At 44.1% G+C, this 22,045-nt stretch overlaps 1 protein-coding gene across 1 annotated transcript in view; it reads left to right on the plus strand.

The window, feature by feature from the left end:
- The first annotated feature begins 2,703 nt into the window (after window positions 1-2,703).
- LOC311586007 (cytochrome P450 3A18) overlaps window positions 2,704-22,045 on the plus strand; it is a 33,912-nt gene continuing 14,570 nt past the window's right edge. The window contains exons 1-7 of the mRNA XM_084761787.1: window positions 2,704-2,873; window positions 7,817-7,910; window positions 12,990-13,042; window positions 16,049-16,148; window positions 18,373-18,486; window positions 18,736-18,824; window positions 19,047-19,195. Of these exons, the coding sequence (XP_084617913.1) occupies window positions 2,803-2,873; window positions 7,817-7,910; window positions 12,990-13,042; window positions 16,049-16,148; window positions 18,373-18,486; window positions 18,736-18,824; window positions 19,047-19,195 (670 nt within the window). The 5' untranslated portion in view covers window positions 2,704-2,802. The remainder of the gene's footprint in view (window positions 2,874-7,816; window positions 7,911-12,989; window positions 13,043-16,048; window positions 16,149-18,372; window positions 18,487-18,735; window positions 18,825-19,046; window positions 19,196-22,045) is intronic.

Consider the following 22,045-nt stretch of genomic DNA (forward strand, 5'->3'; position numbering starts at 1 on the left):
CAACTGTGTTCATAGCAGTTTTATTCATAATAGCCAGAAACCGGAAACAACCCATATGGCCCTCAACTGAAGAATGGATAAAGAAACTGTGGTACATTTACACAACGGAATACTACTCAGCTATTAAAAACAAGGAAACCTTGGAATTTGCAGGGAAATGGATGGAACTAGAAATGATCACCTTGAGTGAAGTGACTGAGACCCAGAAAGATATACCCATTATGTACTCTCTTATGAGCAGATATTATGCACATAATACAAGAAATTCATACTATAATTCAGTCCCAAAGAAGCTAGGTTACAAGTAGGGCCCAAGGGGGGATATTGAAATCTCACTCAAGGGGAGATAGAATAGATAAGAGAAGTACTTGGAGAGACAGAGGAGAAAGGAGAGACACTGTGGAGAGAAATAAGGGTGGAGATCAGATGTGGGGACATCCAGGGCAGAAGGATAGAGGGCTTGCAGAGAGAACAGAAACTGTGGGTGGGGACATCTCTGAGACAAGACGATGATCCATAACTGGGTATGTTCCTGGGAGGATATGGGGGTGACTCTAGCTGAGACCCCTAGTAGCAGAGGTCATGAAGAATGAAGAAGACACCCTCTATATAGACAGAACTCCTAGTAGAGTGAGGGGAACACCAACCCACCCACAGAAGCTTTGGCCAAAAATTGACCCTGACTACAAGATGTGCAGGGATAAAGACAGAGCAGAGATTGAGGGAATGTCCATCCAATGCCTGGCCCAACTGGAGACCTACCCCATAGGAGACAGCCGACTTCTGACACTGTTAATACACTCAGCTATGCTTGCTGATGTGAGTCAAGAATGGCTGTCTGCTGAGAGGCTCTACACAGCATTGGATGGAAACAGATGCTGAGACTCATAGCCAAACACTGGGCAGAGCCCAGCGAGCCTTGTGGAAAAGTAGGGGGAGGAATAGAAAGACCAGAGGGATCAGGAGCTCCACAAAAAGATTAACAGAGCCAACTAATATGGGCCCGAGGTGGCCTGCTGAGACTGAAACACCACCCAAAAACCATGCAGTGACTGGACCTAGGCCCTCTACACATATGTAGCCAATGGGCAACTTGGTCTTCATATGGGTCCCTAATAAAAGGATCTGAGGTTGTCTCTGAACTGGACTTTGTTGCCTACTTTTTTTTTATCACTTCCCTCAGGCAGGACGGCCAGGGCACTGGGGAAGAGGATTCACCTAGTCCTGATGTGACTTGATGTGTTTGGGTGGGCTTTGTAGGTGTGGGTGCCCCTTTTCTACGGGGTAGGGGACTTGAGATAAGGGCAAGACAGGAGGAGGGTGGGATCCAGGAGGCGAGGGTCATAGGGGCTACAATTGGGATGTAAAGTCAATAACTATAACAAACAAACAAAAACTAGTTACCAGTTCTCTTGCCTCCCTGTCATCCTTCTCCCAGCTTCCTGCCCAGCCCCCCCCAAACATTTCTCCCAACCGTTCCTCCTTCCGTTCCCCAACAGTTTTCCAATTCTAGCAGCTCCAAACCAACTAACAATGGTTTTAGCCTATCTGCTCACTTCAGCCTCTCCTGGCTCAGCTGTCTCCTAACAATATCTCTGGCACCAACTGCCTTCTCTTCTCACTCTGCTAGCTCAATTTTTTCCTCAGCCTCTGCTGACTTTTTTTTTTTTTTTGTAATATCCTCTCATTAGTCTCATAAATCCAATAGGCAACCAACACTGAAGATCATAGGGTCAAGCAGTTCTAACAGCTAAAACTTCTTAAAGGGCTAATTGACTAACAACTGGGTATCCTTCCGAGGGCCAGCACACAAGACAAATCACACTACAGCCGTTTTGTAACAACTTGTAGCCCTTCTAGAAGTGTTTTGGGAGACGTGCTCTGTGTGTGCTTATCTACTGTATGTGATGTGGACTCAAACAGCTGGGCACTCAGGAGCCTGTTTAAAGATAAGCGCATATCACCCACAGAGTTTTAATTCCTCACCATTCTGTTTCCTGCCTTCCGGATTCAATCTGGGACATCTCTCTCGCCTCTTCCTGTCCCCTTGTCTATAATGTGATAATGAAAATGCCACCATAACGTATCCAACACAATTGATAAGGATCTAGTAAAAGAGACATATTAAAAATACATTAAAGAAGAGATATACTGTAGATGACACATAGCTGTGTCAACCTTTGTGCCCAAGGCTCAAGGAACACTGTCAAGAAGGCGAAGGAAAGAGCGCAAGAGGGCTAGAGGGTTAGAAGGAAGGCCACGAAACACTATAAAGAGCGTAGAGATAAACAACTGAGTTGCGTGCCAGGAACAAGAAGTGCATTGTGGGAAGTGGTTTTCAGTTGTGGGTTTCCCATTTTCCAGGGCACATGGGGGTGGGGGCCTGTCGGAAGAGGGACTTACGTAGGTAAATACCAGTAGATATAGTTTAACTGCATAAACGTAATGTGTCTTGGAATTAGAACATCCCTGGACACCACTGTGAATCAGAAGGAAGTAGTGCCAAGTGGATTTATTTGAGTTTCTGAGAGAACAAACGTACACAGCATATAAGCTCAAAGGTCAGAGTAGGGAGACAGCATGAGCTTTTTGGCACTTTGACAAGCGACAGGAGGAGAGGCCAGGCCAGTCCTCCGAGTCCAGGCAGCGTGCAGGTGGCCCTTTGACTGGATGCAGTCTGGACACCTCCTCCTTCCCTAGCAAATAAATACTGGCCTCGCTTGCTCATAGCTGGGCACAGCAGAGGTGCTCTGCAAGACTCTCAGTGGGGAGGGAGCATTGGACGCCAGAACTGCGGAAGAAATGGAGCTCATTCCCAACCTATCTACAGAAACCTGGGTGCTGCTGGCTACTACCATGTTCCTCATCTATATGTGAGTAGTTGTCTAGCCTCCTTCCCTATCTGTAACTGCAAATCCAGTCCCTGCCCTTTCCTTTTTCTGTTGAAATATCCCCCCAAAAAAAATCATGGAGAGGGTGTTGAAATCGACACAGGTGGTTCTTACCAATGTCACTGGCCATCGTGTGAGCTCCCACACGGAACTATATAACCTTACGGGTTTTGACGAGACCTGCCCCTACAATAGTGCAGTTGGCTGTCAGTTTGCACCTAGACTCACCAACAGCTGCGCGGTATTATAAACAACCGGCTACTGCTGTGCTGATTAGTTTCTAACTGCCGACTTGACGGACGTAACCTGGAACTGCCTGGGAGGAGAGTTTTGACTGGGAAGTTGTCTAGATCAGGTTGAGCGGTAGACAACCCTGTGGGCCGTCGTCTTGGTTGTGAGTTGACGCAGGAACGAACACCCAGCTCACTGTGAGTGGCAGCGTTACCCATGCAAGCATGTAAGACCAAAGAAAACTAGATGCAGGCAAGCAGGCAGCGCCATGTCTATTCCCTCTGTGCTCTTAGCTGGGACTGGCTGCTTGGGTTCTGCCTTGACTTTCAGATACAATGGAGTGTGACATGGACTTTCCAGGAACGTGCATGCTTCTTTCCCTTAGTTGTTTTTCGTGGAGTATTTTAATCACAGCAGGAGAAGTAAAAATAGCACATTAACAGCCATGAGAATCCTGAGAATGGCCCAGGTGATGTGGGTGCTTCTTGCTCCTACTTATCACACCTTCCAGTCCGATTTGCACAAAGCCCCACAGTTTCTAATTTGCTTTCTACTGCTATGATAAATACAATGACTAAGCACAACATGAGGAGGAAAGGGTGTGTTTCTCTTTACACCTTACAGTCCATCATGAAGGGAAGCCAGGGCAAAACTCCCACAAGAACTGAAGGATAAGGCATGGAGAAAGGCTGTTGTCTGGCTTGCTCCCTGCGGCTCACTCAACCAGCTTTCTTACACTACCCAGGACCACCTGCCTAGGCTGACACCCTCATGGTTGACTGGGCCCACCTACATCAATCATTAATCAAGAAAATGCTCCCACAGACTTTCCCACAGGCCACTATGATGGAGGCATTCTCTCAGCTATGGTTGCCTTTTGCCAGATGACTCGGTTTGTGTTGAGTTGATTTAAAAAAAAAAACTAATAACTATGGCACCAGCCAAGGACAATACGGGCAGTAAACTTTGAACACCTACCCGGATCTAGCCAACGCACAGGACATTCTCCATAGTTGAGTGGAGAGTGGGGACTGACTTTCACACGAACTCTGATGCCCCATATTTGACCACGTCCCCTGCATGGGGAGGCCTGGTGGCACTCAGAGGAAGGATAGCAGGCTACCAAGAAGAGACTTGATACCCTATGAGCATATACAGGGAGAGGAGGTCCCCCTCAGTCACAGTCATAGGGGAGGGGAGTAAGGGGAAAGCGAGAGGGAGGGAGGAATGGGAGGATACAAAGGATGGGATAACAATTGAGGTATAATATGAATAAATTAATAAAATATATATAATAAAAAATAAATAAAATTAAGCCAAAAAAAACTAATAAGCACAATATCCCAGCTTCTGTAGAAAAAGCAACATCTATTCTTTTTCCAACATCCATTTTTCTCTCTCTGACTCTTATTCAGACCACTATTACTTCCTAAAACTCACATTTCCACCTTGCAATATGGAAGCCACTTATCACTAAATGTTTTTGTTGTTGTTTTCTTTGATTTTTATTTTTAATAGCAAAAGGCAGCCAGTACAGTCTTGGAGGAAGAATCCCAATTGCTCCCTATGGGCCTTTGGGGCCCACTTTCATTCAAACCATCACATTCCACTCTCTGTCCCCAAGAGACTTGTAGCCGTATCATAGTCCGACTTCAAAAGTCCTCATAATCTATCACAGTATCAGCATTATTTAAAAATCCAAAGTTCAGAATCTCTTCTGAGGCTCATGCAGTCTCTTACCTGTAATCCCCTGTAAAATCAAAGTGAAAAAGCAGATTACACACTTCCAACGTATAGTGGCACGAGGTATATTCACCATTCCAAAGGGAGGAAGGGGAACATAGTGAGGGAATACTGGACCAAAACAAAACCAAAAACCAGCTGGGGAAACTCCAAACTCTGCATCTCTGTGTCTGATGTCAAAGTTCCCTTCAGATATGTCCAACTCCTTTCAGGTTTGTCGACTGCAATACACTTCTTTCTCTTGGGCTGTTTTCACTCCCTCTTAGCAGCTCTCCTTGGCAAGTATTTCAAGGCTATGGCATCTTCAACATCTTAGCGTTTCCAGGGCAACCCGGGCTTCACCTTCACCATTTCACATAATGACTTCTCTTGGCCTTCCTGCAAGGAGGGACACTCTGGCAGCTTTCCTTAGTCCTGGATGCAGATTCCATAACCTCATTCTTCTGTCCTTGACTCTAAAGCCAGAGCCATGTGGCCAAAGCTGCCACGGTCAGCTGCTTGCTGGGGCCAGAGCATGGCCACCTTGTTCAATTACAACCTTGTCGGCTTTCTGTTTTCAATAGTTTGTGTCACTTTCTGTTTTCAATAGTTTCAAATAGTTTCCAACTAAGCTTGGTTTGGCCTGGAATTCAGGCTATAGACTAGGCTACCCTAAAACTCAGAAATCCACCTGCCTCTGCCTTCTGAATGCTGGAATTAAATGTGTTTTCTTTCATTCCTTTTTACAAGTTGGAAGCCTAGCTGGGTAGAGTCTTGCTCTGAGGTCACCATTCCCTTTACTCCACTTAACTTCAGCCTCTTCGTTAATTTGCATACACTTTCTGGTGCCCCTTTTCTCCTCAAACTGCACATTCATATTTTTCCTTGCCCACCTTGCTACTTTTCATTGTAAAGCTGAATAAGTGTGGCCACAAATAGCCAAGCAACACAGTCAATACTTGGCTGTCTGGATATTTCCTTCACCAAAGCTAGTAATCCATAACTCTTCAATTTAGTCTCTGGCAAGTTTTTGTTGTTTGACGCGACCTTCCGCCTGCAGGAAAGACGCTCGACACCAGGATCCTTCCCAAACACGCTTTATTGGGAGCGCCCTTGAAGTTGAAGCGAAAGACCCCGAACTCCCCTAGAGCTTGAACTTAAATACCATCTAAAGCGGCCTGTTAACACCTCACAGGTTCAGGCAGAATGCCTAATTAACATATGAGTGCAGATAGGTCAACAGCTTACACAAGCGTAGTTACAATTAGCATAGTCCTCCAGACGGGAGGGGCAACTGGAGATAGCTCTAGCAAACGCATGCGTACTGGCAATTGTTTACAGGTAGCAGCACACAGACCAGCGCCATTATTGGCTGCGGCTGGCACAATCGTGGCTGGCTCCTTACAGTTGTTGTTGCTTTTGTTTTGTTTGGGGTTTTTGTGGTTTGTTTGGTTTTTTTTTTTCTTTTTTTGGAACAAGGACAGAAAGGAAATATATATATATATATTTTTTTTTTTTTGCCAAACTGTCACAAGAACAATCCCTAAACCATATACTAATATTCTTCTCATCTGAAACATTTTTAGCTAGACATCCACAGTTCAAATTACCCAACACCACTGTTTCCCATGCTCCTTCCAGGAGGCCCATTAAGGCCCACTTAAAGCATCCAGCTGCTCTTCTAATTCAAAGTCCCACAATCAATTTTCCTCTAAGCAGAAGCATGGCTGTACCTATCACAGCGATACCCCCGTCTCCGGTAGCAATTTCTGTCTTAGGGTTTCTATTTCTGTGAAGGAACACCATGATCACAGCAACTCTTAATAAATAGAACATTTAATCGGGGCTGGCTTACAGCTTCAGAGGTGTTGTCTTTGTGGGAAGCGTGGTGGTGCACAGGCAGACATGGTGCTGGAGAAAGAGCTGAGAGTTCTACATCTGGATCAGCAGGCAGCAGGAAGAAAGTGGCCTTGGGCCTTGCTCAAGCAACTGAAAGCTCAAAGCCCAACCCCAGTGACACACTTCATCCAATGAGGCCACGTCTCCTAATGGTGCCACTTCCTATAGGACTCTGGGGGCCATTTTTCATTTGAACCACCACACTAACCATCATGACAGATAAAAGTCTGCCTGGCACCCCCTGAGCCTATCAGAGGAGCTTCACCAATTAGAGGTCTAGATTAACCCAGGAGAGGAACAGTCTATAAGTGATGGCTTAGTCATTAAGGGAATATACTGGAAAGCAGCCTTCCCCGTAGCATAGGGCAACCAGGTTGCAAGACAGGGAGTCTTCAGAGTCTCTGAAAAAAATTTTTATTTGAAGCTAGTGGCAATTGTAATCTCAATTGTCACCTTGTAGACTGAAGAACTCCATGACTGCCTTCAGATCTCTCTAGAAAGGCGATTTTCAGAACAGTTAGAACCTCTAACAAGCCCATGGCTTGGAAAAGAAGGAAAAACGAAAGTCTCTGCCCAGTCTGGAAGAACAATACAGTAAGGTCTCCGTGGCCCAGTGACATTAAGTAATTCAGTTACTCAAATGAATTCTCTGATTAACAATCATTGCTTCAAGGAATTTCCTAAATGGACAAAAATCAAATGAGGTAGCCTGGGAAACCTCCAGCCAGAGTCTCTGAGACTCTAACATCCAAATTGGCGTGGGGGGGGGGGGTGGGGGGGGGTGGGGGGGGGGTGGGCAGGGAGTCATCAATGATGTTCCTTCCCTTGGACTGTAGTCATAAAAGCTTCCACTGTCTCCATCCCATCATTTTGCACTAGGGCGGACATATTCAGTGGACATTGGAGAGGAAGTGAGTGGCTGGGATTGTAGCTGTTTAGTTTTTTTGCTGTTATTCGTTGCCTAGATGTCACTTCTCTGGTTTGATTCTTACAGTTCCAGGGTCATGACTGACACATGGACATACGCATAAAGTCACAACCCCTGCAACTTGGATTTCTCTGTTGCTTTACAGATATGGGACCTATTCTCATGGGCTTTTTAAGAAACTCGGAATTCCTGGACCTAAACCTCTGCCTTTATTTGGTACCATACTAGCCTACAGAGAAGTGAGTAGAGTTTAAGCTCTTTCATTTATTTATTTATTTATTTGCTTATTTATGCTTTTTTTTGCAACAGGGCTTCTCTGTGTATCCCTGGTTGATTCTCCAGAGCAGGCTGGTCTTGAACTCAGAGATGCCCTGCCTCTGCCTCCAGAGTGCTGGGATTAAAGGTGTGCGCCACCACCGCCTGGCGGCTGTTCTTTCATTTCTTATAGTTACAACTTCTTTTACAATTAAATTTATCTGTTTGCATTTATGACTATGGGTATTGGTCTGTGCTTTTGTCCATGCACCACATGTGAGTCTGGTGCCTGCAGAGGACAGAAGATGGCATCAGACCTCCTGGAACTGGAGTTACAGGTGGTTGTGAACCGCCATGTGGGCGTTGGGAACTGAACTCGCTTCTTCTACTCGTGTAGCCAATGCTCTTAATGCAGAACAGTCTCAAGTTTTGAGTGGGATTTGTTTTTGAGACGGGGTCTCACTATGTAGCCCTTGGCTTGGAACTACGTGTGTGTGTAGACAAGGCTGGCTTCAAACTCGTAAATATCCTCCTGCACCTGCCTCCTGAGTAGTGAGACTAAAAGCATACATCACTTAGGGGCCAGGCATGGTGAGGAACTCCTTTAACCCCAGCATCCAGGAGACAGAGGCAGGCAGATCTCTGTGACTTTGAGCCCAGCCTGGCTTCTAGCTATAAAACACAGAATCTGGCATACAACTGGAGTCTTTGGGACGTGAAATCTTAGGAGGGGGAAGTCCACATGCCCTCAGGAGATGGTCTCATTACTTTCTGGAAAGGCTTCTCTGCCTTGGGCTAGGATCAGACCAGGATAACAGACAAACAAACAAACAAACAAATAAACAACAACAAATCAGCCATTAACTGCACGTGGTATCAGGGTTTTGATCATTGTTGCTAAGGCATCCTTCCTATGGGAATTCCATAAACTGAGCCAATTGTCGGGCGAGTGACTGTCTTCTTTGGAACATCCATGATGATGCCTGTGTACATGATTGACTGCCAAGATGTACTTTATCTGCCCTCCTATGTTTGTTTTCAAAGTTAAACAGAAGGAAACAGCTGAATTATTGTAGACTGTTGGGGATAACTAGGAAATGCAAGTTGATGGCCAACCACCTTATGGATCATCAAGTCCTTTAGTATGTTCAAGGATACAGTTATAACAAAATTATGCTAAGAACTAATATAATTAATCATGGGATTAAACGTTATTTGGCCTTCTGTACATGTTTTCAAAGTTAAGCAAAGAGTAACTAACAACAAATGCTTGTCTATTAGATCTACTTTACACAGACTGATGATCCTCAGGCACTTCAGAGATCTGCTGAATATGGTATTTAAATGTTTGATGAAAAAGCTTACTATGACACAGGCTCTTGCCCTAGGGATTCACTTCTAACTTTAGGGTCAATGAGACCTGCCTTACATCACATAGATACCCGTTATCTACATCCCCATGCTCAGGAGTTTGTTCTAATCCTGATACCCAAGTAATTTAATCTTCCAGCTCCCTGGCAAGGAAAGATGTTCATCTTCTAGCTGCCCCCAAAGAAACTTGGTTTGCTTGCGCATCAGCCATCACTCCTTGGGCTTCTATTAGGCCTGTCACTAGCAAACAAAACCTGAAATTATATGTGCATACGCGTGCAATTCCCCAAGTCTCTTATTATAAAAAAGCAGCTGGATTGACAGGGGCCTTCAGGACCCATGTTAGTAGAAATGGGGACATCTGGGCCAGCCACTGTCAGCACCGTGGCCTTAGTTACAGGACAACTGAGCAAACAGGCACAGAAAGACTTGGCTCAATTACATTCAGCCACTTTGTCCCTGAAACAGCAAGTAGCCTCTGTGGCTGGGGTGGTCCTGCAAGACTGACGGACATTAGATTTGCTGTTCCTCTAGGAAGAAGGATTACGTCTGCCCCTAGATGAACAGTGCTGCCTCTATGCCAATCATTCGGGGATAATTAGAAACACTCTGGCTGACTAATGCTAAAGTTTTAACCAGTCTTTTTTTTTTTTTTGGTTTGGTTTTTCGAGATAGGGTTTCACTGTGTAGCTAGCCTTGGCCATCCTGGATTCACTTTGTAGACCAGGCTGGCCTCGAACTCACGGCGATCCGCCTGCCTCTGCCTCCCGAGTGCTGGGATTAAAGGCGTGCGCCACCACGCCCGGCTCTAACCAGTCTTAATATAACAGTACCTTAAATCATTTGTCATCATTGAAGTTGTTACATTCTCTAACCTTTATAACTTGGATTTACCCACCTTAAAACGCCCTTTTAGATCCTCAAACACTTTCTCAGAAGTTCAGACATTTTCTTATATTTTTTCAGACCTTAAGTAAACTGCAATTTTTTAACAAGGCAGCCGACGTCTTGGTTTTGCTGTTAAACTGCTCTACAAACCCATCAGAGGCCTGAGCAGGGTACATTATAGCAGGGAGTATAATCCAAATGGCCCATGCAACAATGAAAGTGACAGAGCCTTATCCAGGACCTAGGCAACCATCCCATTAGGCTCCAGTGATTTCGACTGCTCTGTTGGAGACACAGACCCTAGGGCAGCATCAGGCTTTGGCTGACAGGGCCAGCAAATCTGAGAGGCCTTTCTGTGGAGGAGAAACATGGGAGAGACCTCAGCCTGTCTTAGGCAACGTGGGACAACTCACTCTGCAGGTGTCCTCTTTGTCCACAGTTCATGCCGGGCTCTAACAGCAAGCAAGGCATTGGAGCAGTCCTGACCACTGGTTAGCGTACTGTAATCCAAGTGGAGTCCTTTGACATTGTGCCCTTATCTTCTTTGGAGACTTTGGGGCCATTGCTAGGAGCTGTGGTCTCTGTCATAGTAAGCTTTTTCATCAAACATAAATACCATATTCAGCAGATCTCTGAAGTGTCTGAGGATCATCAGTCTGTGTAAAGTAGATCTAATAGACAAATATTTGTTGTTAGTTACTCTTTGCTTAACTTTGAAAACATGTATAGAAGGCCAAATAAAGTTTAATCCTGTGATTAATTATATTAGTTCTTAGCATAATTTTGTTATAACTGTATTCTTGAACATACTAAAGGACTTGATGATCCATAAGGTGGCTGACCATCAACTTGCATTTCTTAGTTATCCCCAACAGTCTACAATAACTCAGCTGTTTCCTTTTGTTTAACTTTGAAAACAAACATAGGAGGCCAGATAAAGTACATCTTGGCAGTCAATCATGCACACAGGCATCATCATGGATGTTCCAAAGAAGATAGTCACTCGCAGGACAATTGGCTTAGTTTATGGAATTCCCATAGGAAGGATGCCTTAGCAACGATGGTCAAAACCCTGATACCACGTGCAGTTAATGGCTGATTTGTTGTTGTTTATTTGTTTGTTTGTCTGTTATCCTGGTCTGATCCTGGCCCAAGGCAGAAGCCTTTCCAGAAAGTAATGAGACCATCTCCGGAGGGCATGTGGACTTCCCCCTCCTAAGATTTCATGTCCCAAAGATTCCTGTTGTCTGCCAGATTCTGTGTTTTATAGGTAGAAGCTTACTGCAGGACTGAGTTCTAAAGGAGACCTTTGTCGCGTCATGGTTGACTAGGAGCACCAAATGCACACTCTGTGGAAAGGAATAGGAAAGTAGAAGGGTAAACAGGCCTAAGGGCGTGCACCTGTAACTCCAGCATTCCAAGCTGAATGAACTCTTCCGTAGAAGTCCTCCCAGGATCAAGAAAACACTTTCTATCATGAAACTTTCACTTCCTTACAGGGTCTCACATAGCCAAGGGACTCCTCATTTAGGAAAGAAGGACTTGAATTTTTGATCCTCCTGCCTCCACCTCCCAAGTGCTGGGATTATCTGTGGCAGCCACCATGCTTGGCTCATGCCATGCAGGAGACGCAACCCCAGAGCATTGTGGGTGCGTGGCAGGCGCTGTGCCCTTGAGCTACAGCACAGCTGCAACTCGGCAATAGGAAATCTTCCTTTCTCATCCTGAACACCGAAAACTCAGACCTAGTGTTTCCTTAGCTCTGTCCTGCTGTAGAGAGGGCATCTCCATTTTCCCCGCTGCGGTTTCCTACTGTCTTCATTCACTCTCTCACATTCTCAGGTCCTCTCTTCTTTCTTTTCCATTTCTTTATAGGTTGGATCTTTGTTGTTGTTGTTTTCTTCTCTCTCTCTCTCTCTCTCTCTCTCTCTCTCTCTCTCTCTCTCTCTCTCCCCATTTCCCCCCCTCCCCCCTCTCTCGTCTATCTATCTACTGTCTATCTATATCTATATATCATCAATCTATCTCTTTTAGTTGGAGCCACCAGACCTCACAATGTAGCCCATGCCAAGCATCAAATCTGTGATCCTCCTAGCTCCACCTCTGGAGTGCTAGGATTTACAGGCATGTGCCACTAAGCCTGGCTTCACACTCTCACTTTATTTTTAAGTGGGTATGGGTGCTTTGCCTGCATTCATGTGTGTGCACCGCGTATGCGCACTGCCTGAAGAAGCCAGAAGAGGGTGGTGTCAGGTCCCTTGAACTGGAGTTTCCAGATGGTTGTGAGCTGTCCTGTGGGTTCTGGGGATTGAACCAGTTCTCTGTAGAGCAGCTAGTGCTCTTAACCCCTGAGCAGTCTCTCCAGCTACCTCTCCCACTTTCTTATTCATAAGAGCAGGGATTGAGCCAGGAAATAAAAGCTCATGTATTGCTCACATATGCTCCTTACAACTGGAATCCTCACCTGCCCAAGGAGGGCATAGTTCAGAGTTTTATAGGATCTCAGAAGCAACATACATATTAGCAGAACACCTGAGATGTACAGTTTCTTTGTGCTCATGGATAAAGGTAGTTCCTTCAATAGGTACACCACTGAAAAAAAAAGCAAAAACAGCCTTTAGCTCTTTATTCCAGACAACTCCTTAGATCTCCCACATCCCTCTGGCTATCTCTAATAAGAACTTGCAACTGATTGCCTGTGAGACAGAAAGCCCAATCCTGTGAGACTTGAGTCATTTGTGCCCTGGTTAGGAAGCAGTCAGTAAGTAACAAGATAATAAATTTTATTTTCTTTTTCTTCCCAGGGCATGTGGAAATTCGATAATGAGTGCCATAAAAAGTATGGAAAAATGTGGGGGTGAGTCTTCTGAAATCTTCCCATCAAAGTACTTGGTAGGATAATTATTCCCCCTGCTTGAAGATACCGTCAGCACGCAGTTCTTGGGGGTAGCTTTTTGGGCATTGTCCAGATAAAGGTGATACAAGTCACAGGCATCAAGTTGCCCAGTGAATTCAGTTGAGAGTGTTACACGTCATGGCATCCTCTGGGATTTAGTGGCTCAAGAGCCCTTAGGATCATTGCCTCTCCCTTCCAATGCATCAAGTCTGTTATGACAGAACCTTCTAAGCCCATGCTTGGAAACATGCAACAGCTCATCTTTACAACGATTTGCTTTTAGACACTGAAAGTCCCGTGCATGCAATCATAGCTGCTGTCAGTTTAAATGTGGTACTGCACTGCTGTATCCAGAGAACAGTTGTACTGGAGTCATCTGCTGCCTCTGGCTCCTATAATCCTTCCACCCCATCTTCCAGGATGATCCCTGAGCCTCAGAAGTGGGGAGGGGTGCTGGATAGTTTTACATCAACTGAATACAAGCCAGTGTCATCTGAGAAGAGGATGCCTCAATTGAGAAAATGCCTGCATATGATCTGGCTGCAGGCAATCCTGTAGGATATTTTCTTAAATAGTGATTTGGTGTAGAAGGACTCAGCCCACTGTGGGTGATGCCGTCCCTGGGCTGGTGGTCCTGGGTTCTATTAGAAAGCAGGTTGAACAAGCCATGGGGAGCAAAGCCAGTAAGCAGCACCTCTACATGGCCTCTGCATCAGCTCCAGCCTCGCGGTTCCTATCCTGTTTGATTTCCTGTTCCAGGTTCCTTTGATGATGCACAGAGATACGGAAATGTGAGAGGCATTAACCCTTTTCTCCCCAACTTGCTTTTTTGGTCATGGTGTTTCATTGCAACAATAGTAACCTTGACTAAGATAGAGTGTAGCAGAGATGCCAGTTTAGGGATGCCCACTCCAAAATCTCTTATTGTCTGCATGTTGAGACGGTGTGGGTTTCTATGCTAATCACCATCTTTTGCTAAAAAACAGCCCTTCTCAACCTGTGGCTTGTGAGCATTAGAGGAAGCATACTTTCAGATGGTCTTAGGAAACCCCAAGCATAGATTCATTCGCGGTGCTACTTCATAACTGTAAGTTTGTTACTGAAAAGCACTGAAGTTCCTGAGACCATCAGAAATGTGTGAGCCACAAAAGTGAGAGCTGCTGTGGTGAAAGAAAGCTTCTCTAGTGAGGGTTGAGACCTGCGCTAATCTACGGGCATAATCAATTTTAGGAGTTGTTTTTTTTTTAATTATGTTTATTCAGTGATACATTATCCTCTAGGGCCTGTCGCTTGCCTAGTCACACAAGATCAAGCCAGACAAAACTGCAGCATGGAAGGGGAAGATGGTCAGGAAGTCCCGCCCCTAGTTTAGATGTTGCCAAATCATGGCTGATAGGAGGAGAACACGTTTTCATCAATGATCCTACCCCCAACCCCGAAAAAAAAAAAAACAGCTACCCATGCTCTAGTAGATGTTCCTACACACACGAACATACTGGCAGCAGTACGTGGACTCAATGGGTGAAAAAAAAAAAAAGAAGAGAACACATGAAACTGGAGGGAACCGGTGATGGCGGGGATTGGAGGGGAGAAAATGGGAAGGGCCTTTATTAGTCACCAATGGCTCCGCAGCTAGGGGTGGGACTTCCTGCTCACCTCCCCTCTCTGTCTTGAGCTTATGAAGGCCTGGTGCTTGCTGCTGTCACAACCACCCTGTGTCCGTCTTACAAATGCCCTGTGTGCAGAAGACACAGTTCCCTTTCAGTCCTCTGCCTCAGGCGCTTAGACTCTTTCCAGCCCTCTTCTGCAATGATCCCTGAGCCTTGGGGTGGGATCTACTATTATTCTGCCAAGTGGACCCCGTATTGAATGGACTCCAAATGACTCAGTAGCTCACCTCTCCATTCTCGTCAGCAGAGCTCCTTTCTTCAGTAGATTGTGAGTAGCACAGAGATCGACAACTGGTCTACCTGCCGACAAGAAGAGACTGCAGACTGCTCTGCCCTGAACCGGGCAACTGATAAGCGATTTTGCATTTTGTCCATTTATTGACTTGACAATACAAATCTTTGCTGGAAGTATATATGCATATCTCAAACCTATCTACTTGGGCTGCAATTGAAGATAAAACACGGGGAGTTATTCATCCACCTTTACTCCTCCAACATCAAGTCTTCACTAGTTTCGTTGAGTGGCTGAGTCAATGGCACAGCCCTTCCCTGTCAACATGGCTGGTCCTTTGGCCAGAGGTTTAGAGGAGGTGTCACCATTATGCTGAGAGACACAAGCAGGTGAAAGGAGGCTCTATTCATCCTCAGAATCCACAGGGTGTGCTGAGGTGACTCAGCCCATAGAGACCACGTGACCAATGCCAGTGTGTGCTGAGCTGCCCTCTGGTGTCCCTGATGCAACGGCTTCTGCAACATTATTACAAATACTGAATAGTTTGTCTCTAAGTTTCCACTGATATATTCTGCTTTGACATTGGAATCACTTATTCTTAATTTCTGATATTTTTTTTATATCTCTGGAGGTCAAACCCAGTGCCACATACTTGAAAGACAAGGATGCTACCACTGAGCCACACCTCCATCCCAAATACTGAAATATTTAAACACACAAGGATGGTATTGGCATTAACCATGTACTCATACTTAGCCTTAACCAATGTTCCAGTGATAATTCTAACCAAGATGTCTTTGAAGGGCTGTTTTGCCCTAAATGTCTCTTCCCAGCTTCAGCCACATAACCCTTCATTTCATGAGCCTCCAGTGGCTTCTATGGTCAGAGCTTGAACTAGGAGAATAACTGTGATTTATACATCGTGTGTGTGTGTGTGTGTGTGTGTGTGTGTGTGTGTGTGTGTGTGTGTGTACTGTGTATCAAAGATGTAGTCTGAAGTCTTGGATGTGAGTCCAAATGTAGGTTCTGGCTTCTGAGGTCCAGTCTACTCTGTTTCCCCCTCAGGTTTTATGAAGGCTCACAGCCTCTGCTGGCTATCACAGATCCAGAGATCATCAAAATGGTGCTTGTGAAAGAATGTTACTCGGTCTTCACAAACCGCCGGGTAGGCATCCCTTTTTAAGATGTAACTCTTTCCTATTCTCGTAGTCAATGTTTCATTGCTGTGAGGAGACACCATGAGCATGGAGACACTTATAAAGGAAAACATCTAATTGGGGTTGGATTACAGTTTCAGGGGGCTATTACATCATCATCACGGTAGGAAGCATGGCAGCACGCAGGCAGACATGCTGCTGAAGAGGTAGCTCAGAGTTCTACATCAGCATCAGTAAGAAGCAGAAAGAGAAAAACGCTGAGCCTATCTTGGGCTTCTGAAACCCCAAAGCCCACTCCCAGTAACTCACTTCCTCCAGCAAGGCCACACCTCCTAATCCCTGTCAAGAAGTACCACTTCCTAACCTGTCTCTGTCATCTTTTCATTTGGAAAGCTACTAACCTGCACTCCCAGCATGCTCAGATAATCACGTTTACTCCTTCTCAAGTCTCTGAGGGAGATGAAGACCAGGTAGCTTAGTTTTACAATGAAGCTTAATTGTTTAGAGGTTAAGATGTTTTTAGGTCTAGATAGGTTTTCTAAGTTGTTAATGACAATATGTGATGGAGATTGATTTACATCCAGAAATTTAGATGCACCAAGATAAGAAATATGCCTTCTTCAAGGTTGTCAAATACAAATAGCCAAAACACTAAGAATGTAGCATTTATATAATTCCTGATTGTGTCATGGTTCTTCTTGCCATAGGTAATCTATTCTATATATGTGTAATAATATAAAAGTATATGTACAAAAATAAAATTATTTTAAAAAGACACAAAAAAGAAGTGCCACTTCCTAATAACAAAGCATTTAAATATATGAGTCTGTGGGGCTATTGTTTTTCAAACTACAACTATCCATTAACTTAAAATTTTTAAGATAATTATATAACAATGGTACAGAGCCACCACCATTCTCAGGAAATTACTTGATGTTCTTCGTACTTTTTTAAAAAAGTGGTGTCTTGTATAAATATAGCACAGTCCTGACTTTTCTACTTTCATTTCTATTTCTTTGAATAAAAACAATCTGGGTGAGCGTGGTGGTACACACCTTTAATCCCAGCACTTGAGAGGCAGAGGCAGGGGGATCGATGTGAATTCGAGGCCAGCATGGTCTACAGAGAGAGTCCAGGACAGCCAGGACTACACAGAGAGACTCTGTCTTGAAAAACCAAAAAAAAAAAAAAAAAAAAAAAAAAGGAAAAGAAAAAAAAAGAAAGAAAAAAAAAGAAAAAGAAAAAGAAAAAACAATCTGAGCCAAAGCAACTCTGACCCCAGAGGAAAGGATTCATTCAGTACCTAACACTTCCAAGTCACACTCTGTCAATGATGTCATGACGGGCGCTTGAAGCAAAAAGGATGAAGAAAAGCTACCTGCTGGCTCACTCAGACGCATGCTTATCTAGTTTCCTTATGAAGCACGGGACACCTTCCTAGGGATGGTACTGCCCATAGTGGACTAGGCCCTCCAACATCAATTATTAATCAAGACAATCCCCCAGAGTCATGCACACAGGCCAGTCTGAGATAGCCAATTCCTCATTCAAGGCCCTCCTCTCAGATGACTCTAGGCTCTATTGAGTTGACAAGAAAAGAGAGAGACTGACTTTGATGCTGCTTTCAGCTGATTTGAAGTTCTCTGATTGTGTGTGTGTGTGTGTGTGTGTGTGTGTAGCTGTCTTCAGATTGTCACATTTTCCTTTTTTCTTTTTCCCTGTATAGAAAATTAAGATGAAACAATTTCTACATAATTGCATTATTTCTTGAACTAGCAAATAAATAATGTATAGCATCTATAGATTTTTTTTAAAAACTCCACTTCAATGCATCCTCCCAGTTCTCCAATTGCTCATACTGTTGACAGATGTAAATAAGAAACGGGCCTGAACTAATATTTTCCCAAGGCCAGTTGTTGTCTGTCACTAATCTGTTTTCTGTCTGCACAGCTTTGAAGGACACTGTAGGTCTGTCCTATCTGCTCTCGTGGATTCTGAAAGGGTGATTTTCATTTAAAATGAGATGGTCACAGAAAGATGTGACATTGTGAGGTGTGTATACGTGCCACCTCCATTTATAGGGATTACAAACGATTTCAATAAAAGATTGTTTAGCATCTAGCAGGGACTGGCTATTTGTTAAGCACATGGTGCTTATCTGATCAGCTTTCTAGACTTGTGACGATCATCATAGCTTTAATATGGTCAATTTTCTTTCTGTTTGAACTCTAGTCTTTTGGGCCAGTGGGATTCATGAAGAAGGCCATCAGCTTATCTGAGGACGAAGAATGGAAGCGGCTTCGAACGCTGCTGTCTCCAACCTTCACTAGCGGGAAACTCAAGGAGGTGATGACGGAGAGCGTGTTTACTTAAGGAACAAACCTGGGAGCGGTAGAAAACAAGCCCATAATCCCTTTCCAAAGGCTAGTCCTCTGAGTTAAAACTCCTATAAGATAGACTTCTGTCCTTATACACAGAGGATCTATTATAAAAATCCACTGTAACCTCCCACTTGTTGCTTCATGGCTGGGATCCCTTGCCTTTCTGGGACCCGAGTCTCCATCTTTAGCTACAGATGCTGTGTTCTGTGCTTAGATGTTCCCCATCATTGGACAGTATGGAGATACACTGGTGCAAAACTTGAGACAAGAAGAAGAGAAGGGGAAGCTCATCAACACGAAAGAGTAAGTGATGGTGCAGTTGATGGGGCTCTTAAGTACCTCAGCGTCCTCTCAACATTTGCAAGCTGACACCAGGTAAAGGTCCTAGGTGCGAGTGCCATAGGACCCTGGACCCCGCTGAAGATCCAGTAGGTGGTGCTGACTGTGTGGCTTCCTGCTTGCGTAGCTCGGAAACATGAGCTACCTCAGATGCAAATGTTTATTCCCATGTCTCTCTCCACGCAGCATCTTTGGAGCTTATAGCATGGATGTGATCACTGGCACGTCATTTGGAGTGAACGTAGATTCCCTCAACAACCCACAGGATCCCTTTGTGCAGAAAGCCAAGAAGATCTTAAAGTTTCAAATTTTTGATCCATTTCTCCTCTCTATAGGTAAGTTATACTATTTTTCTCTCTTTGTATCTCTTCCTCCTACATGCCAGTAAAAATAACATCATTATTGAAGTATAGTGCACATGCAAAAATAATTCAAGTACTTAAAATGTATAATTCAATTTTTTTTTGGTCCATCAAAGGCACATATACCCAGTGTTTTCCAAGAAAATCTGCACCTTTTCACTGTCATTTCCCATTCTTCCTCCCCATAAAGAAATGTCCACTCTACTGTCTTTTCCTGTAGATCCTCCTGTTCTGGGAACACCATAAAAATACCAATATGTCATAGACTATGTAGAATTTGGTGACTATCTTCTTTCATTTCCCATCGTACATTCAACAGAATCATTTGCTGCCAGCCCCATGTTCTGTAGACGTACCATATCCCATACCATCTAGTTGCTGCTCTCATGGACATTGGCGTCCAAAATTAAGACTGAACATTTGTTTTCATGTTCGCTGGGTGGGTGATTGTTGTGGAATTAGTGAATTAAGGAGGAAGTCTATGTTTGCCTTCATGGGCAACTGAAAAAACTGTTCCTGCAACAGCTGTGGCATTCTCAAGGACTCCATTTTCTCTACATCCTTTCATGACTTTTTTAACTTAAAAAAATGATTTAGTTACTTATTCACTTTACATCCCAACTGTAGACCATTCTCCCTTCTCCTCCCAGTCCCTTCCCTTCCTCTCTTCCTCCCTCTTCTGGTAAGAAATCCCTGCCCAGGCAGGGGTAGGAGGGATGATTGAAAGCATGCAACAGAGATTTTGTCAGAGACAACCCCTGATCCCCATTCTAGGGGGCCCCCACATGAAGACTAAGCTGTCCATTGGGTACATATGTGTAGAGGGCCTAGGTCCAGTTCATCTATGGTCCTTGATTGGTGCTTCAGTCTCCACAAGCCATCCTGGGCCCAGGTTAGTTGGCACTGTTGGTTTTCTTGTGGAGCTCTTGTCCCTCTGGGTCCTTCTTCCCTCCCACTGTTTCACAAGGCTCCCTACACCATGACTAATGATTGGGTGTGAGTCTCAGCTTCTTCTTCTTCTTCACTCCATTGCTGGGTGGGGCCACTCAGAGAACAGTCATGCAAGGCTCATATCTGCAAACATAGCAGAGTGTCCTTAATAGTGTCAGGGATTGGCTGTCTCGCATGGGGTGGGACTTAGGTTGGATTAGGTACTTGTTGGACATTCCCTCAATCTCTGTCCTTTCTTTATCCCTGCACATCTTAGAGACAGGGTAAATTTTAGATCAAAGATTTTGTGGGTGGGTTAGTTTTATTCTTCCTCCACTAGGAGTACTGTCTGGTTAGTACATTAACAGGCATGACACCTGTTAATAGGAGTCTCAGCTAGAGTTACCCCCATATCTTCCCAGGAGACTACCCTGCTGTAGGTCTCCAGCTTTTCACAGAGAAGCCCCAACCCAAGGTTTCTTTTCTCTCTTCAAGCCCACATCTGTTGCCCACCCCCATTTTCCTCAGCCTTCCCTCCTCTATCCTGTTTCCTCTCTTCAATCACTTCCACTGTCTATTCTATTTTCCCTCTAAGTGAGATTCAAGTATCCTCCCTTAGCCCCCCTTCCTTATTACTTAGCTTCTTTGGGTCTGTGAATTGTAGTATGGTTATTCTGTACTATATGGCTAATATCTACTTTTAGGTGAGAACATACCATGTCTGTCTTTCTGGGTCTGGGTTACCTCACACAGGATGATCTTTTCTAGTTCCATCCATTTTCCTGCAACTTTCATGATTTCCTTGTTTTTAGTAGCTGAATAGTCTCCCAATGTGTAAATGTACCACAGCTTCTTTATCCATTCTTTGGTTGAGGGACATTGGGGCTGTTTACAGTTTCTGGATACTATGAATAAAGCTGCTCTGAACATAGTTGAGTAAATGTCTGTGTAGTATGGTGGGGCATCTCTTGGGAATATGCCCAGGAGTGGTATATCTGGGTCTTGAGGTAGAGCTATTCCAAATTTTCTGAGAAAGCACCATATTGATTTCCAAAGTGGTTGTACAAGTTTGCACTTCCACCAGCAATGGAGGAGTGTTCCCTTTTTTTCACATCCTTGCCAGCATGTGCTGTCACTTGAGCTTGAGTTTTTTTATCTTAGCCATTGTGGCAGGTGTAAGATGGAATCTCAGTATCGTTTTTATTTGCATTTCACTGATGACTAAGGATGTTGAACATTTCTTTAAGTGTTTCTTAGCTATTTGATATTTCATGGTTGAGAATTCTCTGTTTGGCTCTATACCTTATTTTTAATTGGATTATTTGGTTCGCTGTGTTTAATTTCTTGATTTCTTTTATATTTTGGATATAAGCCCTTCTTCACGAGTTTTTTTATTATTATTATTAACACCATAGGGTACATTTAGGAGTCAAACATTATGGGAATTATTTACATTTTTTGTTTAAGAATCTTATATGAGTTCTATATTTGTGTTATTTCCATTCTTCCTTGTTCCCCCCTCTAAGTCCTTTCATATCTCAAACTCTTTCTCAAATTCATAACTCTTCTCCTTTAACTATAATGGTTACACATATATTATGTGTGTGTGTGTGTGTGTGTGTGTGTGTGTGTGTGTGTGCATATGTGTGTATTCTACAGAGTCCATTTAGTGTTGATCTTATGTACATATGTTTATGGTTGACCACTTAGTATTGGATAGCCTCTCAGGGTCTTATCCTTCAAGAAAACGGATTCAATGGCCACTAATTTCCTGTGGCTTTTCACCAAAGTGTAAGAGCCTGTCAAATTTCTCCATCCACATGAGCACGTCAACCAGTGCTATCGCTCCGTAGAACTAGTGTGGACAACCATATTTTTGAGATTTCTTGGTCC

The sequence above is a fragment of the Acomys minous genome (assembly GCF_964271855.1).
Source record: "Acomys minous genome assembly, chromosome: 16".
Taxonomy (NCBI): Eukaryota; Metazoa; Chordata; class Mammalia; order Rodentia; family Muridae; genus Acomys; species Acomys minous.